This window comes from Elephas maximus, chromosome 7 (assembly GCF_024166365.1).
Source record: "Elephas maximus indicus isolate mEleMax1 chromosome 7, mEleMax1 primary haplotype, whole genome shotgun sequence".
NCBI classification, from domain to species: Eukaryota; Metazoa; Chordata; class Mammalia; order Proboscidea; family Elephantidae; genus Elephas; species Elephas maximus.
In genome coordinates this window covers 73843264-73862602 of record NC_064825.1, presented here as the reverse complement: position 1 = coordinate 73862602, position 19339 = coordinate 73843264, and the positions used below count along the sequence as shown (strand labels likewise).

Sequence of the window (19339 nt, the reverse complement as noted above, 5' to 3'; positions counted from 1 at the left end):
ACCCTCACCTCTCTCCCCAACCTTTTTAGACATCTGCTCCTACTTGTTCCCTTCTCCCCACACCACCATGACATTAAATACTAATGAATAAGATTTTGTCAGGTAGGCCTTAGCTTTGGACACCCAACCCATGTAATAGCTAAGATTTCTTTTCACCAACCCTCCAAGAATCCATTTTCACCCTCTTGGGGGTAATATTGCCTCCATTGAGAATATAGTTTTCTTCCTGGAATATTCCCTGCAGAAACTATATATTTTCTGAAGCCTTTCAATCTCTGTAAGGATTTCCTAAAGTGAAGTTTTAATCTGGTGTACCAAAAAAAGCTCTAGAGAGGGCAACACCCACAGAAGACTCCCTTTTCTCTCCTCACCCTAACTAAACTCTCATTTGCAACTATATTTGTACAGTTGAGGGAAAGGTTGAAGAAAAAGGAAGGAGAACACAATAATGGGAAACTAATTAGGTTCAGTAGTCGAGGACTGGAATGAAATTAAGACAGCAAGAATAACAGACTATTAGAGTGAATTGTGATTTTGACCAAATTAGTACCTCAGCTGAAACTGTGTGAGTCCTCAGGGCATGCATTTCTGCGCTCTAATTTTTCCCACTGGTCCTGTCCCAGTCAAGTTGTAAACTACTGTGGTCCTGAGTTCTTAGTTTTTGTTTCATTATATATTTCCTATAACCCACTGCTGTCGAGTCATTCTAGCCCATAGCGACCCTATAGGACAGAGTAGAACTTCCTCATAGGGCTTCCAAGGAGTGGCTGGTGGATTCGAACTGCTGACCTTTTGGTTAGCAGCCTAAGCTCTTAACCACTGTGCCACCAGGGCTCCATATTTCCTATAGCTGCCTTAAATTCTTTTTGGAATCAAGGAAATAGTTTTTAAAAGATAAATCAGGACACATGTATTCCTATCTTGGACTGATAAAGCATTCATCAATAATTAGTTGAAGTACCATGATTACTCACTGTACAATCCTTGAGGAAAGAGATTATGCTATAATGACCTTGTAACAATAACACAGCCACAGAGTAGTAGTTTGCTGAACAAATGACCCAAAGGTTGGTCTAAGATCCCTGTGTGGTAGTTAGAGACACCAAATCAATTATTTGAGTTCATATGAATTGGTATAACATTTGCAGAGTTGAAGATATTTCTTTTTAACTTTTTTACAGCATAGAGTTATATATCTATTTTCTTTCTGATATGTACAGGAGTAAAAATAAATATTTTGGAAAGATAATACACAAACACATGAAGGTCATGAAGCAATATAAAATGAATATGCTGGAAGAAAATACAAGATGAAATTCTGATACTAGAAAAAGTGCTTGTTTTGTGTGAAGAATCATAAATTCTATATTATAATGGATTAGTATATATATTCTAAGGAGCCCCGGTGGTACAGCGGTTAAGCAGTCAGCTGCTAACTGAAAGATCAGTGGTTCAAACCCATCCAGTAGCTCCGTGAGAGAAAAGACCTGGCAAATCTGCTCCTGTAAACATTACAGCCTAGAAAACTCTATGGGGCAGTTCTACTGTATCACATGGGGTTGCTATGAGTTGGAATCAATTTGATGACACCTAACGACAACAACATACATATTCTACTGAACGCAAAGGCAATTCTTGTATATATGACATACTTCAGAGATAAAACTTAAATCTGTACAGGTTGGGTATCAATAGTAGAGCTACAGGGATTTATAACAGGGAGAAATCTCTTTACCGTTTCCTTTTTCTAATCTTAAGAGACTAGAGTCATGTCATAGGTCTCAAATTTTTTTTTTTAATTTTTTACAGATCAGATAAAAATGCTTTCCAAAATGTAGGATATACACACAGTCTGCTATTTTCTGTTCAATAAAACAGTGGAACATTAAAAGGCTTTAAAATTTAAGGTCCTTTTGGATTTCCCAAAGTGTATTCGCACTCTTCTTAAAAAGGGCCTCCTCCTCAGGATTCAATTTAACTTTCACAACATCCGATACACCGCTCTGCCCCAAGACACAGGGGATACTAAGAAAAATTTCTTCTTTGATTCCATATAAGCCCTGAAAGACAAAATTAGATCAGTAATGTGATACGGAAAAGCAACTATGCAAGAGAGATTTCGAAAGAGAGCTTCAGACAATTCTGCTCTTAATGTCAAATGTTTAAGCATTTCCTATCAGATATAACTCATCCATTGAAGTAAGGCTATGAAATTCTCATATGTCTTAGTCATCTGGTGCTGCTATAACAGAAATACCACAGCTGGATGGCTTTAACAAACAGAAGTTTATTCTCTCAATCTTCCTCTGGACTAGGAGATTCTCTGCACAGGAACCTCAGATCCAAAGGATGCACTCTGTTCCAGGTGCTGCTTTCTTGGTAGTATGAGGTACCCTTGGCTCTCTTTTATATCCCAAAAGAAACCAGCTCAAAAAACAATCCAATCGCATAGATTGAGTACTGCCTCATCACAACTGCTGGCCGACTCCCGTATTAACATCATACAGTCAGAATTTACAACACTCAGGAAAATCACTTCAGATGACAAAATGGTGGACAATCACACAATACCAGGAGTCATGGCTCTGCCTAACTAATACACACATTTTTGGGGGACACAATTCAGTCCATGACATCATATTAGTCACTCTCTTCTCAGAGCATTCGACACCTCTCTGACTTTTCCTGAGGAGCCCTTTAGGGATAGTTGCTTATTCTCCTATATTCCCTGTGTTATGGATTGAATTATGTCCCCCAACAAGTTATGTTGAAGTTCTAACCCCTGTACCTGTGAAGAGATTATCAGTTAAGCCATACTGGTGTAGGGTGGGTCCTAGTCCAAATCGCTTCTGAGTGATGTCTGTTATAGGGTAAAAACATCACAAAGTTTAGTAAAGCAGAAAGAAAGTTTTATTCGGCATATATTCAAAAAGGCAAAAGTGGGAAACAGACATCCAGGCTAGAAACTACAGAAGAAGCAAGAATGGGAAAATGGACAAGCACGCTGCCACAGCCATTTCTGTCCGAGTCCAAAGAATATTACAGAACAGGCAAGAATGTGAAAACAGACAAGCATACTGCCACAGCCATGTCTTCCTGAGTCCTAGGATTACAGAATAAGCAAGAGTGGGAAAACGGGCAAGCATGCTGCCACAGCCATGCCTGCGCGAGTCCAGGGAATATTACAGAATAGGCAAGGATGGGAAAACAGACAAGTATGGTGCCACAGCCATGTCTGCCCAAGTCCCAGGAACGTTACAGAATCATCAGTATATATTAACAATACAAATGGGCAAAACCACTGAAAGCTTCACCTTTGCACAGGTTGGCTAGAAATTGTGATCTTACATTTTTAATTGCCTTTCTTAATAATCATTGGTACAGGTTTCAGTAACGACAGTCAGGAGGGCCTTCATCGGTCCAACAAATTTCTATTCACTAAATGCTAACAGAAAACAATAAGAGTGGGAAAAAAAAAAAAAGTCTTTTGTGTTCTGTTTGATTGGCTTTATGGGAAAGTTTCCCTAAAAGATATTTTTCTTCCCTAAAAGATAATTTCCAAGATTGTCCTATCCTCTTTATCTCAGGACCCAGTTGATGTGTCATTGTGAGTCCTCGTGAGCCTAGCTCCAGCTGGGTCACATTCTCTATGCTCAAGCACAGGGAATAATGACTCCAATATTATTTCCTAAATCATGTCTTATCAAAGGGAACACACATAGAAACAAAGTCACACTCAGGAGAAAGATTGCCTTGTGACGAGCAGAGGAATCTCAAGGATTGCCAGCAGAAACCAGAGGTAGGAGAAAGGCATCCTCTCTCAAATACCTCAGAAGGAATTGACACGGCCAATACTCTGAATTGGACTTCTAGCCTCCAAAACTATGAGAAAATGGATTTTTGTTCTTTAAAGCCACCCACTTTGTGGTATTTTGTTACAAGAGCCCTAGGAAACGAAGACCCCTTGTATCCTCAAAAGAGGCGGGAGGGAGGGGATGCCCATTGTACTTCTCATTGCTTCTTCCAAATCAGTAATCTCATCATCTTGTAAAAACAGAAAAAATACTCTGCCTATTTTTTTTTGAGGCGCATCTTATTCAGCTCTTCTTCCCTTTCTAATGACAATTATCTACTAACCTTCTGGTTATACAAGCTCATTCACAGAGGACTGACAAATGGCTCACAGTCCTGCCTTCTATCCCTATTTCTGCCATGCAGATAAACCAATGAATTCTCTTTCTTCCCAGTTTCTTAACTTTAGATCCTGTGACCTCCTCCTCCTACTTCAATTTTCCTACTCTGGACTTTGTTATGGGGTTCCTCCATATCCAACTTAGATTCCATGGTCCATTATTCAGTAACCCTTTTTCCATACCTTAAAACCCTTGCTTCTTCCACGTTTCAACTTTTATAAATATTTTTAAAATTCTTATCTTTATTATTATTTTCTTTTTATAACTGATTCATGTATATATAGATTACAAACAAGGACAAAGACATGCATTATCTGCAATCTTTTAGCAGAAGGTCGAACCTATTTTCAATATGCATGCAAGCCAAAACTGTAACTCTCTTCTCTCTCTCTCTTCCCTCTCTTTGTTCTCTCCCCTCCTCTCCTCTTTTCCTTCTTCCTCTCTCCCAACTCCCCTCTCTGTTCCTTTTCACATTCTTCGCTTAACACCCAAATGCCTTCTCCATTCCAGCACTCAGGTCACGATAATCCTCATTTTACATCAATCAACAAAAAAGACCAATCTCTTCATCTTAAAACATTGTCCTTTTCTTTGGTTACCATGATTCCATATTCTCTTGGCTTCTTTTCATTATCTGGCTGCCACTTCTTAGTCACCTTTGTGGACTCACATTATGAATTCAACTTTTAAATACTGGAATTCCTCAAGGCTCAATCTCAATCTTTATCAAGCTTTACACACTCTCTCTAAGCAAGGCCATTAAGTCATTACTTAAGTTATCATCTGTAAGGAATATGTGTTGTCTTTGCCTATATAGCATCTCTTTTTCTGATAGTACTCACACGTATGACTTGAACCCAAAACTCTTCGATGAGTTCCAGAGTCTTGTACCCAACTGTCAATTTCTCCTTGAATATCTTAAAGGCATCTCAACTTAAACCTGTCCAAAACTGCAAACATGATCTTCAACCTGGTTCTCTTCAAGCATCTCCTTACTCAGTGAATGATATTGCCATTTGTCTAACTATACAAAACAGAAACTTGAGAACTGACCTCTCCCTCCCTCACTCCCCACTTGATTCCATTACCAAGTCCTGTGAATTTTACCTCTTAAATATAGTGTATGGCAAATCTGTCCCCTTCTCTTCACCTCTACTCTACTATTCTCTGTAGCCTGAGCTACTGCATATACTGCAAGCTTCCCCACATCTACTCTTGTCCCCTTCAGCCCTGTTCTCTCCATCACAGGTACAGCAATCTTTTTAACACAAAAAATTGCTTAAAATTCTTTGGTGGCTTTTTATTGTTCTTATGGTAAAGATTCAAACTCCTTTGTAAGGCTTTCAGTGGCCTGACCCCTATTTATTTCTCCAGCCTCACCATGCACCATTTTCTCTTAGTTCTCTGCACTTCAATACACTGACCTTTGTTTTTTTGTTTTTTTTTTTTAGATCTTCAAATGTGTCCTGTACTCATATCTACCTCAGATTCTCTGCACATCTATTCCCTCTTCTTAGAATATTAATCCAGCTTCTAAATTAACCCCTACTTATAATTCAGGTTTCATATCACATTTTACTCCCTTAGGAAAATTTTCCCTAACCACTACCCATTGGCCCCTTCTCAGAGTAGTTAAATCCTCCTATTGTATATTCTTAGCATGTTATAGTTTTTCATCATAGCACTTATCACAGTTTGTTATTACATGTTTACTTTTGTAATTGTTTTATTGAGTCCATTTCTCTCACTAAACTATGAGGTCAGGACCTCTATCTTTGTTGTTCACCATTATATCCTGAACACCTTACACAATACTTAGCATACAGGAGGCACTCAATAACTATTAAAGAATGATGAATGAAGATTTGAATGTAAGCCTACCTTAACCATAGTGGAAACTGGATGCACTCTCCTAAGATTTTTCAAAATTGATCCTGCCAGGTCTGTCACAGACAGTCCAATAGCCCAGGAGGTGTACCCCTTCAGCTTGATAATCTCATAAGCGCTATAATTGTAGAAAATAAAATCAAATTCATTTTCACGTGAAGATTGTGGAAATAGCAAATGGTTTGTTACCTATATAGTCACCACAATAAAAAATGACTATTGAATGAATACGCTTTAATAATAACTAAAAAAAATTCATAAGAAGTCATCTTAGAGAAAATATTCTTCAAGTATCTACTTTGTAGCATTCTATTAACATTTTCTCAAAACCATTTATGAACAGGTAATGAAAGTTTCTATACTATGCTCATAAACTTTGTTATTCATGTTAAATAAGAATGAATTCACCCTTCCTTTTATCATCTGGAAAGATTACTAGGGCATATGTGCCATTCAAGATGAAACTAGTTGTCAATTTTTTTTGTAATTTTGCTTAAATATTCAAACATAGAATCTTATCATCTTGCAAGTTATCATATACCTCTTTCCAGCCATTTTCAATTATAACTAGAGTGCCCATGTAACATTATGTAGTTGTAAGCTATATGCACTTATTTTTCCCAAGACTATATCATTAAATTAGTAATAAATGGATATGGGAAAATATTCATAATACTTTTTCAAAGAAAAATTTCACAATTCTAAACATACACACTTTTTAAATCTCAGGCTTATCTAAAAATATAAGTTTCTATAGGAACTTTGGAATTGCATCTATCCACCAAGTTATTAATAGTGATTATTTTGAATGATGAGCATACAGGTGATTTTATCTTCTTTATGCTTTTCTGAATTTTCTTATTTTCTACAATAAATATGTATTATATGTTTTCATTGCCACCAGCAGTGGTCTCAGGTTTGGATTGACAGTCAAACTCACAGGATACAGAAGGTGTAACTTAGCAATGACTTTATTTAGCTTTGTGAAAGGATACAGGACAGGAAACACAGCATATGCAGCATCATTATTCTTATCAGGAGGTCTTGAAACCACCTAGGCAGTTTCTATACATAAATATACACAAAAATGTACATAAAATAAGGCTGATGTATATATAGACCATTTCAGCACAGGGAACTTGGGCCTGGCCTGTGCCTATTGGGGTATTGTCTTACTTATCTAGTGCTGCTGTAACAGAAGTATCATGAATGGGTGGCTTTAACAAACAAATGTATTCTTTCACAGTCTAGGAGGCTAGAAGTCTGAAATCAGGGCACTAGCTCCAGGGGAAGGCTTTCTTTCCCTGTCAGCTCTGGGAGAAAGTCCTTGTCATCAATCTTCTCCCCGGTCTAGGAGTTTCTCAGCACAGGGACCCCAAGTCCAAAAGACACACTCCACTCCCAGCTCTTCATTCTTGGTGGTAGGAGTTCCTTTTCCTCTCTGCTTGACTCTCTCTTTTATATCTCAGAAAAGATTGACTCAAGATACAACCTAGCCCTGTAGACTGAGTCCTACCTCGTTAATATAACTGTCTCCAATCCTACTTCATCAATGTCATAAAAGTTAGGATTTACAACACATAGGATAAATCACAGATCACAAAATGGTGGACAACCACACAATACTGGGAATCATGGCCTAGGCCAAGCTGACACATATTTTTGAGGGACACAATTCAATCCATAGCAAGTAACCCGCGGCTCTGTCAATCCAAACTGTGGCCAGTATTAGAGGCCATGCAAATTGATGTCAAAATGGCCATTAATTCAATATAGCCAAGGTTCTGTGAGATACGTTAAAGGAAAGGGAGGGAGGTTCTCCCAAGATGTTGTTCTATCTATGAGTTGAATTGAAGAAAGCTCTGCAGCAGGTAACTGGGATAAATATTACCAATGGATTCTGAATGACACATATTTATCCTCTTGGGAATTTACAAAATGGATTAAGAAAGAGTAGAGGTTGAGAGGCAAATGGCAAAAAACATAATTATTAGTTTGTGTTAACCATCCTAATGAAAATAAAACTGCTAGTAGAAGAGGAAGGGTAAAGGGAGCAAGTAGAACAAATAGCTTTAACGCTGGGTCTTAAAAACTAATTCATACTGTAAACTGAATGGCTTCTTGGGAATCTGCAAGGACATCCTATTAAATCATGATGTCATTCCCTGCAATTGCTGGTTAGGCACAGGAAAAACAGGAGCTACAGTGAAAAGAACTGAATAGTTTTTAGATAAATACTAGCAGTATCCTGAGGATTCTTTATAATTATAGATCCTCTGCTAAATGGTCAAGGGGCAAATAGTTTTAGATACTGCAGAGTTCACAGGACTAATTGGAATGACTACTGATCTGTCATGTTTTGCAGTGTTTGGCATTTGGATCATAGCAGACTTCAGAAGAAAATGTGATCTTAATCATTATTCCCTTATAGCACAGTTTTTCAAATTAAAAAGGAGATAACATTCCCTACACAATTAAAGAGACTGAGCAAATAAAAGATCAATATTGTGCCATCCCTATGGAAAACAGATGGGTCGCCCCATGACACCTGAAAACTGTTGTTGTTGTTAGGTGCTGTCAGGTTGGTTCTGACTCCTAGCAACCCTATGTTCAACCAAATGAAATGCTGCCCACTCCTCCACCATCTTCACAATCGTTGTTATGCGTGAGCCCATTGTTGTAGACACTGTGTCAATTAATCTCCTTAAGGGTCTTCCTCTTTTTCAATGACTTTACCAAGCATGATGTCCTTCTCCAGGGACTGGTCCCTCCTGATAATATCTCAAAAGTATATGAGATGAAGTCTTGCCATCCTCCCTTCTAAGGAATATTCTGGCTGTACTTCCAAGACAGATTTGTTCATTCTCCTAGCAGTCCAAGGCATATCAATATTCTTTACCAACACCATAATTCAAAGGCATCAATTCTTCGGCCTTCCTTATAATTGTCCAGCTTTCACATGCATACAAAAAAACTCACTACCCTTCAGTCGATTCCAACTCATAGCGACCCTATAGGACAGAGTAGAACTGCCCCGTAGAGTTTCCAAGGAGCACCTGGTGGATTTGAACTAACGACCTTTTGGTTAGCAGCCGTAGCACTTAACCACTACGCCACCAGGGTTTCCTCACATGCATACAAGGCAACTGAAAATACCATGGCTTGAGACAGGCACATGTTAGTCTTCAAAGTGACATCTTTGCTTTTTAACACTTTTGCAGCAGATTTGCCCAATGCAATATATCATTTGATCTCTTGACTGCTTTCCCATGGGCGTTCATTGTGGATCGAAATAAAACAAAATCCTTGAGAACTTCAGTATTTTTTGTTTATCATGAGATCACCTATTGGTCCAGTTGTGAGGGTTTTTGTTTTCTTTATGTTGAGGTGTAATCCATACTGAAGGCTGTGACCTTTGATCTTCGTCTGTAAGTGCTTCAAGTCCTCTTCATTTTCAACAAGAAGGTTGTGTCATCTGCATAACGCACGCTCTTAATGAGTCTTCCTCCAATCCTGATGCAGCATTCTTCCTCATAGAGTCCAGCTTCTCAAATAATTGAATAAGTTGGTAAAAGGATACAACCCTGACGCACACATTTTCTGATTTGAAACCACACGGTATCCCTCATTCTGTTTGAACAGTTGCCTCTTCATCTATGTACAGGTTCTGCATAAGCACAATTAAGTGTTCTGGAATTCCCATTCTTCGCAATGTTAGCCAGAAGTATGATCCATACAGCCATATGTCTTTCCATAGTCAATAAAACATATCTTTCTGGTGTTCTCTGCTTTCAGCCAAGATCCATCTGACATCAGCAGTGATAGCCCTCATTCCATGTGCTCTTCTGAATCCGGTTTGAATGTTGATGTACTGCTGCAACAGTTTTTGAATTATCTTCAGCAAAATTTTACTTGTGTGTGATATCAATGATATTGTTTGATAATTTCTGCATTCCCTTGGATCACCTTTCTTTGGAACGGGCACAAATATGGATCTCTTCCATTCGGTTGGTCAGGTAGCTATCTTCCAAATTTTTTGGCATAGATGAGTAAGCGCTTCCAGGATTGCATCATTTGTTGAAACGTCTCTATTGGTGTTCTGTCAATTCCAGGAGACTTGTTTTTCACCAGTGTCTTCAGTGTAGCCTGGACTTCTTGTTCGTTAATGGCTGGAGTATGGTTGTCCAGACCAGGTGGATCCCTGAATTTACTGACGAATAGCTTCTAATGATGTTATGGATTGAATTGTGTCCCCCTCCCAAATATATGTTGAAGTCCTAAACCCTGTGCCTGTCAATGTGACCCTGACTGAGAATAGGGCTTTTCTTTTGTTATGCTGATGAGATCAAACTGGAATAGGATGTGTCTTAAACCTAATCCTTTCTGAGTGGTGTCTTACAAAAAGAGCAGAATGGATACAGGGGGAGATGCCATGTGATGACGCAGGAAGATGCACCTATAAGCTGCAAAGGAATGCCAAGGATTTCTAGCAGCTACTAGAAGCTACCCAAAAAAACTCAGTGACATCGAGTCGATTCCAACTCATAGCGACCCTAAAGGACAGAGTAGAACTGCCCCATAGAGTTTCCAAGGAGTGCCGAAAGAGATTAAAAAAAAAAAAGGACCTTCCCCTAGAGCCAAAGCCCTGAATTTGGACTTTTACCTTCCTGAACTGTGAGAAAATAAATTTCTATTCTTTAAAGCCATCTACTTGTGGTATTTTGTTATGGCAGTCCTAGAAAAATAGGCCGTATGGCCTCTGTAACTGGAAATATATAGTATATGGGCTAGAGACAATTTTGTTGAGAAGGATAGGAAATGATACTATAATGTTAACATATATCTTCTGTTAACATGTTTTCTTTGCTAGGCATTACTTTAATTTCTTACCCACAGCTATTTGGTGCAACAAAAGGCTTGTAGGTTTCCTTAAGGGAATTTAAGGAAATGAATCACACCAATGATAACTATCCAAATGAAAAGATATTTTGGGGAATTGACCTGAAACTTCCAATTGATGTGATCCCTGTGGAAATAGTTTGACCAGAAGAGGAAATAAATTTGCTTTAGAGATATCAAACACACAATTAAATGTGCCTATGAATAGCTTTAGTAAGGTGCAAGTGATAGTAGATAAAGGGGGAAAGAAACTAGTACAATTGGTTAAGGATTACCAAAAGACCCGAGAGGATTCTGATTGCACTAATGTGTTTTCTGAAAGGGATCCCACTACCCATTAGATCTTATAGATCCTGGTGATTGTAGGTGTACTAGCTTGTATTTGTATATAAAATATTGAAGGTATGTTTGTCAAAGGAACCTCAGAGGAATATATGATACAACAATAATAACCAAGGTTGGGGATTCTTAGCAAAGACTCTGTAGTACCTAATACCTTGAGTTTCTATTTATGCAACAATTTTCTAGGTATAGAAATCAGTTAAGATAAATCTGGAATATTAACCATACTGGCGTCCCTGTGTGGTATAAATGGTTAAGGTGCTCAGCTGGTAACTGAAAAGTTGGCGGTTAGAGTCCATCCAGAGATGCCTTGGAAAAAATGTCTGGTGATCTACTTCTGAAAAATCAGCCATTGAAAACCCTATAAGCACAGTTCTACTCTTGACACACATTGGTCCACCATGAGTGAGAATCAACTCTATGGCAACTGGCTACTGGTTAACCATACTAGAACTAAGTTAACAGCAGTGTGTATTATAAAACCCTTAATTTGTGGATTGCACCAGTACTGAGAGGACTGGCAGTTAGCATGCAGACCCTGAAGGTTATGTGACAAGGACTGTATTAAAAATGTTGGGAAATAAAGGCAGCAGCTTTCCTATGCTGGGGTACTCTGCCCCAATGTCAACTTCATCTGTTACAACTGATTGTGCCCCCATGCAGTGATAGGGCCTGGAAGCTACACATCACGACCTGTGAATCTCATTGTCAGTCTGAACTCACAACACTATTGGTGGCCATGTATTTTTATAAACAGAAAATAAATTCTAATAGTTTAAATTAAAAGGCATTTAGAGAATAAAACTCGCCCATAATCACTTTTGTGTTGTGTTGTGTGCCTTCTTAGTCTCGGCCCTAATTCTTCCACAGTTCTGTGAGGTTATCATCATAGATATATATAGGGGACTTGTGGCTTTTATAGATTTCATATTCCAAGTTTTGAATATCCAAAAATGATTCCTAAGTTCTGTAACTTCTACTAATAAGTAACTTGCCTAAAACATGAAAGAGCAGCAGGTGTGCTGTTAAGGCTGATGTATTTTTTTTTTTTTTTATGTAAGTCAGATAGATACTTCATTGATAAGTAAACCTAGTTGACTTCTGATTACCTGCATCAGCTTCATGTTTCTTATCAAGTCATAATGATGAGCATTTAATAAAGTCCAGACACTATTCTAAGCATTTGACAGGTACTAACTGATTTAATCTTCCTTACAGCCCTCATAGGTTACTATTATCCCATTTAAAGATGAGGAAACTGAGCTTTTGATATTTTAAGTAACTTCCCAAGACCACTAATAAATGGTGAAGCCAGTCTGTCTCCAAAGTCCATGCTCATAATCACTATGCTATATTACCTCTCAAATATATTTTAGTTCACATGAAACAATAAAGACTTCTCTTTTTGAAAAATGCCTGCAAAAGAAAGCTATCCAAGAAATAAGTCTGAATTGGGGGCTTTCCAAAGGTCTAGAGTTATCTACCTCACAAACAGCAAAGATTAATTATATATGTGTGTGAAATTTGTTCTTAGGCCTGATTACGAAAGCATTAAGAAACTGAATAAGTTCTGTTACCTGTCAACGACTTGTCTATGAACATTTTTCCATTGTTCTTTGTCCGAATCAGTTCCTAAATTAGGGTTTAGATTCTTCAGAGGAACACCAGCAACATTCACCCCACTCCATAAGGGCACTAAAAGAAATATATCTCAGAATGAACTTTTCTTCCTAGTATTCCATCAGTTATTTGAGTTCAGTGGTCTCTTTTATACAGCTGGGTTACTACCTTACACCATATATAAAAATAAGTTTCAAATGGACAATAGAGGGAGTGTAAGATATAAAGTGTTAGAAAAATATATAGTAGAACATATTTATAACTGTGTAGTATAAGAGGCACTTTTAGGTGAGATATAAAATGCAGAATCTACCAAGAAAAAGATTAATAAACAAAGACAAAATATAAGCAACTAAAGAGGAAAGGAAAACAAATTAATGCCATACTTCTCTACAGCAGCAAAGTGCTAAAGGAGAATAACTGTCAATCTGGAATCTCATATCCACTTAAGCTGTCATTCAAGACTTAGGTAAAACTAAAAAACATACTTGTATGAACAACTTGGAGAGAATATACTTCAGGAAGAAATAAATTAAATACAAAGTAAAAAGCTAAATGCAGAAAACAAAGATAAGCAATGAAATCTAAACAAGTACTAACTATTTAAGTTTAAACTGTTTAAACTAATTACAATTAGTACTGGGGATATAAAACAGCATGGAACCAGAATAGTAGTCAATAACTCTACTAAGACAAAAAGATGGTGATCAAACTTAAAGTAGCCGAAGGTCTGTACTGTTCCAAAAAACAGTAGAGACACTAATTCTTGAGTCAAGTATGAATGTTAAAAATTTATAGGTAACCATTTATGAAATAATTGTACAATCCAAAGTAGTAGAAGTTAAGAAAGTTTAATTGATCCGGTAGAAAGCCCAAAAACCAAACCAAACCTGTTGCCATCAAGTCAATTCCGACTTATAGCCACCCTACAGGACAGAGAAGAACTGTCCCATAGGGTTTCCAAGGAGCATCTGGTGGATTTGAACTGCCAACTTTTTGGTTAGCAGCCATAGCTCTTAACCACTACACCACCAGGGTTTTCCAGTAGAAAGCAGAAAAGGAGAAAAAAAGCAAAGGAAAATCACACTAAATAGAATACTAAATGTATTCAAATTAATAGTAATCGAATATACTTTGTTCCAAAAAATATAATTATTTGTGAGAAATTGTAATATATCTGAGGAAATTATTCTTAATGACCTTCTGGAGTAAAAGACGGGTTAGGATCATAACACAAACTAACAGAGTCAAATTAAGTCAGTCGTCAAAAAAGTACCTGACCAAGTCAAATTGAAAGTATTACATTGTGGTTCTTGAACTCTATAGAAATGAGAAGGGCTCATTAAATGTTTTGAATAAATTAATTAATTAATTGAATAAATGAACAAATGGTCTCTACTCTCAGTGAGTTTATTTCCACTATGGAAAGAAGATTTATACATATGACACTATTAGCCAACAATATAAGTATACGGTCACTATGAGTCAGAATCAACTTGAGGGCAATGGGTTGGTTGGTTGGTGGATTGGTGGGTTGGTGGGTTGGTGGGTTGGTTGGTATAAGCATAAAGGTCTAACTATGTAGAAGAGATAAAATCTTTAGTTCAGAAAAGAAAGAGATTAGTGTGGCCGGAAGTAATAGTGAAAATGTAGGTCTTCGCACATCTTATGTGATTTCATTTATATGAAAAGTCCAGAGTAGACAAATCTATAAAGAAAAGTAGATTGGTGGTTGTGTAGGGCTGCGTTGGGGGTGGGGCAGGAATGAGGAGCAACTCCTAATGGTACGAGGTTTATTTGGGGATGATGAAAATGTTCTGTAATTACATTGTGGTGACAGCTGCACAACGCTGTAAATATACTAAAAACCAATGAATTGTGTACTTTAAATGGGTGAATTTTATGGTATGTGAATTACATACTAATAAAGCTGTTTTAAAAAAATCACAACGAAATTAAGTGTTCCAGATAAGGAAGAGAAACATTCAGATGGACTTTTTTGAAGAAACGCAAATAGAAACAAAAATGAGTTAGTTTTTATTTACCAGATTGACAAAGAGCTAAACAGTGTTTCTTAGATTGTGGGGGAGAAGGCACTTTTTTTTTTTTTAAGGCAATTTTAATGCACTTTTTAAAAAATTTTTATTGTGCTTTAAGTGAAAGTTTACTCTCATACAAAAATTTATATACGCCTTGCTATATACTCTTAGTTGCTCTCCCCGTAATGAGACAGCACACTCCTTCTCTCCACTCTCTATTTTCATGTCCATTCGGCCAGCTTCTGATCCCCTCTGCCCTCTCATCTCCCCTCCAGAAAGGAGCTGCCCACATAGTCTCATGTGTCTACTTGATCCAAGAATCAGATTGACTTTTAAAATGGCTATATGCACTACATACTATTTTATAAAAGATAGCCAAATCAATGATGCATAAAGGTTGAAAGTAATGAAATAGAAAATGATACATCAGGGAAATACCAACAAAATTAAAGCTATGTGGCTATATTAGTATCAGAAAAAAAATTGACTTTAAAGAAAATAAGCATTATTAGATATGAGAAAAGTGATTACATAATAATTTTATACTTACCACTAGAATCTCCATGTTCTCCAATAATCCAACCATGACAGCTTGTGGGATGGACACCCAATTTCTCCCCAACCAGATAACGGAAACGGGCAGAGTCTAGATTACAGCCACTTCCAATTACACGATTGACTGGTAAGCCACTTAGCTTCCAGACCACATATGTCAAAATATCCACTAGGAAGAAAAATTTCTAGTTAGAAAAAAATTTACAGTAACTTTTTTTTTTTTTTTTTCACAATTCACTGAATAGACAGTTCGATTGTCTTGGATTCAAATACAAATTCATTACAGACTTCAAAGTGAAGAAAATGAACAAAGAAATATGGATAACCTCTTTCATATGGTTTAAAAAATGTTAAGTTATTCAGTGTCAGCTTTTTAAAACAAAAATCCTCTTTTGAGATGCCATATGTGCCTATATGTATATCTAACCATTAGCAGGGCAATTCTACCTCCTTAAGATCTTGTCTTAGGCTGGGTTCTCTAGAGAAGCAAAACCGATGACGTGTAAATATATACATATTACATAGAGAGAGAGATTCATCTCAAGGAAATGGCTCATGTGGTTGTAGAGGCTGCCAAGTCCCGAATTCATGGGTCACGCTTCCAGTGTCAGGCATCAGGCTGGAGGCTTCTCCTGACTCACATAGCTACAGGGGCTGACAAACCCAAGATCCACACATCAGACGGCAGGCTGCTGTCCCAAAAACTGAAAGTCAGATGCTGATGAGCCAAATGCAGAATCCAGAGCAGAGCAAAAGCCATCAAGCTTTGCCAGAAAGACCACATAGATTGGATGCAGGCCATACCCCCAAGGAAAATCCCTCCCAACTGTTTGGATACTCACAGCAGATCACATCATGGAGGTGATTACATTATATCACATCTCATCATGGAGATGATTACACCATTATACAACTGCCAAACTACATCATAATTGCCAAACCACTGCGTATCATGGCTAAGTCAAGTTGACACACAACCTTAACCTTAACCATCACAGTCCACCCCTTGTCAACAAAATCTCTGAATAAAGACAATTATAAAAAGTCATACTTGTGCCTAACATAATACAACTAACACATGTATAACCGAAAATGGACTAACCATGTTTATGTCTTATGTGTTATTAGTAAAGAAAACAAAAATATTTGATGCACACACACAAGGAAGAAATACCCATAACAATTACAGTCTTCATTTCCGCAACTGGTCACGTAGTCGTAACTAGTATTTAGCACTACCTTCTTCCACCTTTTTTTTTTTTTTTTCTTCCACCACCCATTCTGTATTCCCTTTGCCCTCAGCAAGCACCTCAGCTGGTTGTGGCTCTTTGCCTGGTGCAGTGACCCAAACACTAATTCCTGAAGGGTCTGGGCCATTAGTAGTCATGTTGGAATTTGAGTTGCTGTAGTTTTCCATTGATTTTAATCACTGGATGTGGTAGTACTAAGAGACATCCTAAGGGATTGCCTGCATTCCAGGCATACTCTTCTTTACCTCCATTATGTAATATCAATCCTATTTCCTCTTGGTAGTCAGGATCAATCACACCAGTCAATATGGCAACTCCCTTCAATCGAATCAGTGATGTGTCTCCAGGTGGGAACATTCCTCCCTTTGGAACTAAGATCTGTAGACTCACAGAGCATAGGATCACAGGGACAGAAAGCAAAAATTTTGTGAAGGGGTCAATAGGGGTAATATGAGTGGTGCCAATGCCATTTCCAGCCCTTGATTCCTGGACCCATGAATCCTGGCTATGGGAAAAACAACACCATACATTGGATGATGGTTTAGAGCATATACAGACTCCTGGAGAACATTGCCCCAACCCACAAGGTATTACTACCTAGATGACACCATAATTGTGTCTTTCAAAGGCCATTCCCTCATTCTATCAAGCCAGCTGCTTCAGGTGCCACTATAACAGAAATACCACAAATGAATGGTTTTAACACACAGAAATTTATTCTCTCAGTTTAGGAGGCTAAAAGTCTCCCAGAAAACTATGAAGAAGGGAGTTTCTTCAACCTAATAAAGGATATTTATGAAAAACCCACACCTAACATATACTCAAGGATCCCTGGTGGGGCAGTGGTTAAACACTGGGCTGCTAACTGAAAAAGGTCAGTGGTTTGAACCCACTAGCCACTCCAAAGGAAAAAGATGTACCACTCTGCTTCTTTAAAGATTATAGCCTTGGAAACCCTATGGGGCAGTTCTATGCTGTCCTATAGGGTGCCTATGAGTTGAAATTGACTTGACGATGTCTTCAAAATGTTAAAAAGTAAAGATGTCACTCTGAGGACTAAGGTGCACATGACCCAAGCCATGGTATTTTTGATTGCCTCATATGCACATGAAAACTGGATAATGAATAAGGAAGATATAAGAAGAATTGATGCCTTTGAACTATTGTGTTAGCAAAGAATATTGAATATATACCATGGACTGCCAGAAGAGCAACAAATTTGTCTTGGGAGAAGTACAACCAGGCCTTTTTCACAAAGATGGCGCCAAAAGCTAAGAAGGAAGCCCCTGCCCCTCCCAAAACTGAAGCCAAAGCAAAGGCGTTGAAGGTGAAGAAGGCAGTGCTGAAAGCGTCCATAGCCACACAAAAAAGAAGATCCGCACTTCACCCACCTTCTGGTGGCCCAAGACACTGAGGCTGCGGAGGCAGCCCAAATATCCTCGGAAGAGCGACCCCAGGAGAAACAAGCTTGACCACTATGCCATCATCAAGTTCCCTCTGACCACTGAGTCAGCCATGAAGAAGACAGAAGATAACAACACACTTGTGTTCATTGTGGATGTCAAGGCCAACAGGCACCAGATCAAACAGGCTGTGAAGAAGCTCTACGACATTGATGTGGCCAAGGTCAACACCTTGATCAGACCTGATGGGGAGAAGAAGGCATATGTTCGACTGGCTTCTGACTATGATGCTTTGGATGTTGCCAACAAAATTGGGATCATATAAGCTGAGTCCAGCTGGCTAATTCTAAATATAAATTTTTTCACCACATAAAAAAGAAAAAGTACAACCAGAATGCTCCTTAGAAGCAAGGATGGTAAGACTTTGTCTCACTTACTTTGGACATGTTATCAGGAGGGACCAGTGTCTGGAGATGGATAGCGTCATACTTGGTAAAATACAGTCACTGAAAAAGAGGAAAACCCTCAGCAAGATGGATTAACACAGTGGCTGCAACAGTGGACTCAAACATACCTACTATTGTGAGGATGGCAGGACTGGGCGATGTTTTGTTCTGCTATACATGGGGTCCCTATGCGTCAGAGTTGACAACAACAAGAACATTCAACATTGTACTGGAAGTTCTAGCCAGAGAAATTAGGTGAGAAAAAGAAATAAAAGGTATCCAACATGAAAAAGAAGTAAAACTATCTCTGTTTGCTGATAAAACTATCTCTGTTTGATGATTTAAAAAAATTTTTTTTTAATTTACATGACCTTATTTATAGAAAATCATAAAGAATCCACAAAAAAAAAATTAGAGTTAATAAATTCAGTAAAGTTGCAGGATACAAGATTGTCATGGATTAAATTGTAGCCCCCAAAAATATGTGTATCAATTCGGCTAGGCCATGATTCCCAGTATTGTATGATTGTCCACCACTTTGTCATCTGATGTGATTTTCCTATGTGTTGTAAATTCTACCTCTATGATGTTAATGAGGTGGGATAGGTGGCAGTTACGTTAATGAGGCAGGACTCAAGCTACAAGATTGGATTGTGTCTTGAGACAATCCCTTTTGAGATACAAAAGCAAGCAGAGAGACAGGGG

At 38.0% G+C, this 19339-nt stretch overlaps 1 protein-coding gene and 1 pseudogene across 1 annotated transcript in view; one reads left to right on the top strand and one right to left on the bottom strand.

Annotated features, from left to right (window-relative positions):
• Positions 1–1813: 1813 nt before the first annotated feature.
• Positions 1814–19339, bottom strand: part of LOC126079532 (L-lactate dehydrogenase C chain) — a 51977-nt gene continuing 34451 nt past the window's right edge. Inside the window, exons 4-7 of the mRNA XM_049890617.1 lie at positions 15531–15704; positions 12899–13016; positions 6075–6198; positions 1814–2060 (exon numbers count right to left, since the gene is read on the bottom strand). Of these exons, the coding sequence (XP_049746574.1) occupies positions 1896–2060; positions 6075–6198; positions 12899–13016; positions 15531–15704 (581 nt within the window). The 3' untranslated portion in view covers positions 1814–1895. The remainder of the gene's footprint in view (positions 2061–6074; positions 6199–12898; positions 13017–15530; positions 15705–19339) is intronic.
• On the top strand, positions 18044–18549 carry LOC126079526 (60S ribosomal protein L23a-like; annotated as a pseudogene).